Source organism: Oxyura jamaicensis, chromosome 25 (genome assembly GCF_011077185.1).
Source record: "Oxyura jamaicensis isolate SHBP4307 breed ruddy duck chromosome 25, BPBGC_Ojam_1.0, whole genome shotgun sequence".
Lineage (NCBI taxonomy): Eukaryota > Metazoa > Chordata > Aves > Anseriformes > Anatidae > Oxyura > Oxyura jamaicensis.
In genome coordinates this window covers 828,817-835,282 of record NC_048917.1, presented here as the reverse complement: position 1 = coordinate 835,282, position 6,466 = coordinate 828,817, and the positions used below count along the sequence as shown (strand labels likewise).

The window sequence follows — 6,466 nt, the reverse complement described above, 5'->3', positions numbered from 1 at the left end:
CGGGGGGGGGAACTGAGTTATGGGGGGGGAAACTGGGTTCCAGGAGGGGGAAACTGAGTCACAGGGGGGAAAACTAAGCCCTGGGGACGGGGGGGACGGGGGGGACTGGGTCCCAAGGGGGGAAAGTGGGTCACAGGACGGGGAAACTGAGTCCCGGGGGGGCTGCGCAGTGCTGGGGCTCCCGGGTGTGTGCACCCCCGAGGGGATTTCTTGCCCCCCAGCCTGTGCGGGACGGGGTTTGGGGGGGTTGGTGCGGGTGGTCGTGGGCGCCCACCCCTAACCCCGCGTCCGTCCTGCCCCCCGCGAGCGCCTGTCCTGAGGGGTGCGGGTCCGCTCTCCCCGCAGCGCGGGCGCTTCGCCCCGTCTCAGGCCGGCCTGGCGGAGGAGCTGACGCTGCTGCAGGACCGCCTCAGCGCCTGGCAAGCGCAGGGACCCCGCACCAGGGCCGCCGGCAGCCCCCTGGCACCGTCGCGATGAGGGATGGGGGGCTGGGGGGGGGGGGAAAAACCCCGGGGGGGGGGACGGACGCCGCCGGGACAGGGCCGGCCCCTCGGGGTTTGGGTGACCCCGGGGCTCCCCGGTGGGTTTTTTGGGGGGAACAGCCCCCAAAGCGCCCCGAGGCCCCACTGCTGCTGCCTCCCTGCTCCTCGCTGGGGCTCTTGTGGCTTTTTGGGGTCAGTGACGGCTTTTTGGGGTCAGTGACAGCTTTTTGGGGGCTGTCGCAGGCTTTTTGGGGGCCAGCGTTTGCTTTTTGGGGCTGACGCAGGCTTTTTGGGGCCAGCTCCTGCCATGGTGCTCCGCGGCTGCTCTGGAGGAGGCTGAGCACCCCAGGAGTGCCGCGGGCCCCCCCGGCACAGCCGATTTTCCCTTTTTTTGCCTTAAATTCCTTGCTACCTCCACGTGCCTCGGGGCTGGGCTCACCACCCCGGGCCCCCGCGTCTGGCCCCTGCCGCAGGGTCACTTTGCTCCCACACGGGCTGAGCTTTGCTGGGAGCCCAGCGCCAGGCCTCTGTCGGCGATGTGCTGTCGCGATATGGGGGGGGGGCGGGGGGCGGGGAACCCAGAGCTCGGCTCGGCTGCCGGGGCTGTGAAGAGGAAAACGGGGCTCTGAGCACTGGCGGCCCCCGGCCGTGCACTTTTATCGAGGTTTATGTCGGGAGCTCGCCCGCACGCGGCGGTTTGCACTTTTTATTGAGGTTTGTGTCGGGGAGCTCAATAAAGCGGTCTGCGGGCACTGCGGCGTGGCTCTGAGTGAAGGGCCCGGGCTGGGGGGGGCCTGGGCTGGGGTGGGGGTGCCCGGCCCTAGCCGCGCTGCCGGCCGCGGGGGCGATATCGCCGCCTATCGCGGCGGGGCTATCGCGACATAAGAGCGGCGGCGCCAGGCCCGCTCCCAACATGGCGCCGACGCCATTTCCGGCCCGCTAACGCCTGGGGCTGACGTCAGGGCTCGAGACGCCGCGTTGCGTTACGTAGGTTACATTGCGTAAGATACGTTACATAGATTGCCTTGTGCTGCGTTACGTACATTACGTAGCGTTGCGCTACGTGGGTTACGTTACCCAGATTACATTGTGCTGCATTGCGTAGGTTACGTTACGTAGGTTACGTTACGTAGGTTAAATGGGCTGAACTACGTAGTTTGCGTTATGTAGGTTACATCGCGCTGCGTTACGTAGATTACGTAGATTACCCGCCGTCGCGTTACGCAGGTTGCGCTAAGCGGCTGGCGTCGCCCTGCGCTACGCAGCTTACGTTGCGCTGCGTTACGCAGCTTACGTCCCGGCGGCGGGAGCGGGCCAAGATGGCGGCGGGGCCCATCTCGGAGCGGAACCAGGGTGAGCGGCGGGGGCCGGGGGGGTGCGCGGCGGCGGGGGGCCGGGGGGGGGCCGGGGGGGGGGCTCGGCGCCGTCAGCTGTCCCTCCTGCCTCTCCCTCGAGGGGTTCCGGCCTCGGGAGGCCGAGCTACAGCGCCCCGGAGGCCGCGGGCCGCCGCCTCTAATGGGGCGCTCGGTGTGTTGCCTCCCTCAGATGCCACCGTGTACGTGGGGGGCCTGGACGAGAAGGTGAGCGAGCCGCTGCTGTGGGAGCTCTTCCTCCAGGCCGGGCCCGTGGTCAACACCCACATGCCCAAGGACCGGGTCACCGGGCAGCACCAAGGTGAGGAGCTCCGGGGGGGGCTCCGGGGAGGGGGGAGCCGAGGGCCCTCGGGCGGTGCCCGGGATGTGCGGGGCCGCTGGGGGGCTCCGGGGAGGCCTGAGGGGGGGGTGGGGGGCGGGCTGGGCACGGTGGCCGAGGGGCAGAGGCCAAGGGATGAGGTTTTACCGTGGCCAAGTGCTGGTTGCTGCAGTCGGGGCACATCGTAGAGCTACGGGCTGGGGCAGGGTGGTTGGAAAGCGGGCAGAGGAAAAGGGGTGGGGGTGTCGGTCGGGAACGGGAGCCAGCAGCGTGCCCAGGTGGCCAAAAAAGCCAGCGGTATCCGGGCTTGTGTTAGAAATACTGTAGGCAGCAGGAGCAGGGAGGTGAGCGTCCCCCCCATGCTCTGCTCCGGTGAGGCCGTGCCTCGAGTGCTGGGTTCAGTTTTGGGCCCCTCACTGCAAGAAGGACATCGAGGCCCTGGAGGGAGGTGAGGGGTGGATGCTCTGCAGGGCAGATCGCTGCTCTTGGGCTCTGTTTTTAAAACAAACAGGGTGGGAGGCAGCAGAGAGCTGTGGCTCTGCCCCCTCCTAAGCCTCGGCCCCGTTGCAGGCTATGGCTTCGTGGAGTTCCTCAGCGAGGAGGACGCGGATTACGCCATTAAGATCATGAACATGATCAAGCTGTACGGGAAGCCGATCCGCGTGAACAAAGCCTCGGCCCACAACAAAAACCTGGACGTGGGGGCCAACATCTTCATCGGCAACCTGGACCCGGAGATCGACGAGAAGCTGCTGTACGACACCTTCAGCGCCTTCGGGGTCATCCTGCAGACGCCCAAAATCATGCGGGACCCCGACACGGGCAACTCCAAGGGCTACGCCTTCATCAACTTCGCCAGCTTCGACGCCTCCGACGCCGCCATCGAGGCCATGAACGGACAGTACCTCTGCAACCGCCCCATCACCGTGTCCTACGCCTTCAAAAAGGATTCCAAGGGCGAGCGGCACGGCTCGGCCGCCGAGCGCCTCCTGGCAGCCCAGAACCCGCTCTCGCAGGCGGATCGGCCCCACCAGCTCTTCGCCGACGCCCCCCCTCCGCCGTCCGTCCCCACGCCCGTGGTCACCTCGCTGGGCCCCGGGGTCACCCCTCCAGGTGGGGACGCGTTTCCGCGCCCCGCTGGGTGGGATGGGGGCGGTTTTGGGGCCGTTTCGGTGCTCCCTTGGGGGGTTGTGGAAGCGGGGCCCTGGGGAGGGCTGGAGGGGAGGCAGCAGGTCCCCGGCCCCCACCCGGCTCAGCGCCGAGCGGTCGGATCCTGGGCTCCTGCTTCACCCCGATGGCTTTTCTGGTTGCTGTGGCCGTTTGTGTGTTCGGCCCCCTTCCCGACTGCCTCTTGTTGTTGTTTTATTTGTTCTTTTTTTAATTTTTTTAACCTTTTTTTTTTTTTTTTTCGTGCTGCCCCCAACCAAACCCTCTCTGCTTCTCTCTCTCCAGGCCTCCCGCCCCCAGGATCGTTCCCTCCGCCGGTGCCTCCCCCCGGCGCGATGCCCCCCGGCATGCCTCCTGCCATGCCACCCCCCCCGATGCCTCCCGGAGCCGGCGCCCCCGGTCCCCCCTCGGGGGCTGCGCCCAGCGGCGGGCACCCCCCTCACCCTCACCCCTTCCCTCCGGGCGGGATGCACCACCCAGGTAAGCGGCGGGCAGGGCTCGGGAAGCCAAAAATCCTCCTCTCCTGCGGAAATCCCCCCTCCGGTTTCTTCCCCGAGGTGGTTTTTTGGTGTAAAACGAGGAGAAAACCGCTGCTGCGCCTTGGGAGGGCAGGCAGAGAGCTCGGGGGAGCTCCCCGCTTAGCTGCTGAGCAGCAGCCTGAGCTCCCCGGGCTGAAACGTGCCAAAACAGCTCGGAGCAGGGCCCGGCGGGCTTTAGGAAGGTGATTTAGGCAAAAATCCCTCCCGGGAGGCATCCGGCCGGGTCACGACGTCGGTTACCTCGAGCCACGGAGGCGCTGGGGCACGGGAAGCCAGGAGCCGGCGCGGCGCAGCCTTCCGCAGTCCCCGGTGCCGTTCTGGGAGGATGCTAACGAGGCTCCGAGGTGGCGTCGGTCGTTTTCCTCCGGCGCCAGTTCCTGCGTGAGGTGTGAACCTCCTCGGCTCAGCCGGCGGCTCCGCCAGGCAGGAGCTAATTCGAGACGCGAGAACAAAATGTTTCTCCGCTCCCCTTCTGTTTTTAGCCCCGTCGTAGCGGGGAAGCGAGCGGGGCGTGCGTCCAGACCGGGGTGTGGAGCGCAGAAATTCGGGGAAATTTCCATCGGTTTGAGGAAAAAGATGGATGGGGGGGGAAAAAGGATCCTGCTTTAATTTCTTCTCGCCCTGCCTGCTCTCGAGTGACCCCTGCGCCGGGAGCTCGGCGGCGCTGGCTGATGAGGGCGCTCCGTGCGAGCGCGGCCGAGCACGAGCTGCTTTTCCAGCCTTCAGCCGGCCGATTCCCCGCCGGGCTCCTGGGTTCCTCAGGAGGAAAAAGAATTTGCGGTTTGGTTTCTTAAAGGGGTGAAAAAGGGTAAAATCTTGGGGGGGGAGAGGGTGGGAGGGTGACGGCCACGCAGAGCACATTTTGAGGTCGTTGCTCGGGGTCCTGCCCGAGACCCCCGAGGGTGGCGGTTTCTCTCTGAGCCCCTTTTCGGGGGCTGCACCCTGCTCGCTGGCAAGGCTTTGTGGTTTTATTTCCTCTCCGAGCGATATTTCCTACGCTTTGTTCCTCTTAACCTCTCCTCCATGCCCTCAGCGTCCGAGGAGAGCTTTTCCCTTCCCCCCCCCCCCCACCCCCCCACCCCCCAGCTCCGTTTCGGTATGAAAACCCCGCGGTTCCTTCACCCCATGTCCTAACCCTCGCGGGCTCCCCTTTTCCCCCCAGGAATGCCCCCGATGCAGGTGCACCACGGCCCCCCCCGGCATGGGCCAGCACCACCCAGGACCCCCGGGCTCCGGTGGCCAACCCCCGCCTCGGCCCCCGCCTGGCATGCCGCACCCCGGCCCCCCTCCCATGGGAATGCCGCCCCGAGGACCTCATTTCGGCTCGCCCATGGGTAAGTGGGGCGCCCACCATGGGGGTTTCCACGCTGCCCGTGGGGTTTCCACGCTGCCCGTGGGGTTTCCACGCTGCCCCTGGGCGCTTCGGGGCGTTGCGGTGCCCTCCGCCGCGGCCTCCTCGCGGGGGAGGCGTCTCGGGGCAGGACCTCAGCGGGATTTCCCGGGGCTTTCCTCGGATTCCCTGCGATGTGGGGCTTCTCCTGCGGGAGGCAGGGCTGCCTGGGGGATTTCTTCCCGTTTCCCAAGCGGGCAAGCCCCCCCCCCCCCGGGGGGGGGGGGGGTTGCTGAGCGCTGCCGCGTCCTCAAGCCGTGCTGGGGGGGTCCTAGGAGGGGGGCGAGGGACGGCCTCGCGTCCTCGCGGAGCTGGGCACCTGCCAGGCTCAGGGGACGTGGGAGGGGCGGCTGGGTAAAACCCATCCACAGCACAAAAATACGCTGCCCCCCGCCGAATTTTGAGTTTCGGGGTCATCCCTTTTGGGGGGGATGCAAACCAGGGGGGGGGCAGCCGTGCCTGGGCCTCGAGGAGCCGAGGACGGCCCTGCTTGACGTTACCTCGAGCGGGGCAGCCTCGTATCGAGGGGATCCCTCCTCTGAGGCCCTGGGTCGATATCGGGGGGGCCGCCCCAAACGGCGGGTGCCGGGTGGGGGCGGCACCCGAGGGTGGGGTGGGGGCGGGACGGGCGGGGGTGCTGACTCCTGTGCTCTGTCCCCGCAGGTCACCCCGGCCCCATGCCGCACCACGGGATGCGCGGCCCTCCTCCGCTGATGCCTCCTCACGGCTACAACGGGCCCCCTCGCCCCCCGCCCTACGGCTACCAGAGGGTCCCCCTGCCCCCCCGGCCCGCCCAGAGACCCCCCGGGGTGCCCCCGCGCGGTCCCTTGAGGGGCCCCCTGCCCTAAAGGCAGCGGTGGCAGAAGCTCCCTGCTGGGACTCGGTCCCTCTCTGTCCTCGGACTTCCATTCCCCCTTGGACCAAGGGATTTGTGCCCAAGAGGCGCAGCTGGGTCCATCCCTGCCACCGCTCCCCCCTTTTTTTTTTACTCCCCCCATCTTTTCCCCCATTTCTTTTTATAGCGTTGGTTTGGGGCATTTTTTTTTCCCTCCCCCCTCCTTTTATCTCCTCCTGGAAGGTTTTTAACAGGACTTTTTTTTCCCTGATGTAAAGCAGTTGTTGCCCGATGACCAATAAACCCTTTCAGGAGCCGGGGGGCGTCCCTCTGGGCTCAGGACGAGGCTCTGCCTGGTTGC

At 67.0% G+C, this 6,466-nt stretch overlaps 2 protein-coding genes across 2 annotated transcripts in view; both read left to right on the top strand.

Moving 5' to 3' along the window:
* The window catches only part of MTMR11 (myotubularin related protein 11), a 5,492-nt gene extending 5,015 nt beyond the window's left edge, over positions 1–477 (top strand). Inside the window, 1 exon segment of the mRNA XM_035346442.1 lies at positions 346–477. Within this exon segment, the coding sequence (XP_035202333.1) occupies positions 346–477 (132 nt within the window).
* Positions 478–1,629: 1,152 nt separating this feature from the next.
* On the top strand, positions 1,630–6,262 carry SF3B4 (splicing factor 3b subunit 4). Its single transcript, XM_035346532.1, is given in 7 exon segments — positions 1,630–1,835; positions 2,028–2,156; positions 2,745–3,287; positions 3,627–3,821; positions 5,043–5,071; positions 5,073–5,214; positions 5,934–6,262. Coding segments are annotated over 7 exon segments (1,257 nt in total). The 5' UTR covers positions 1,630–1,801; the 3' UTR covers positions 6,119–6,262.
* The last annotated feature ends 204 nt before the right edge of the window (positions 6,263–6,466 follow it).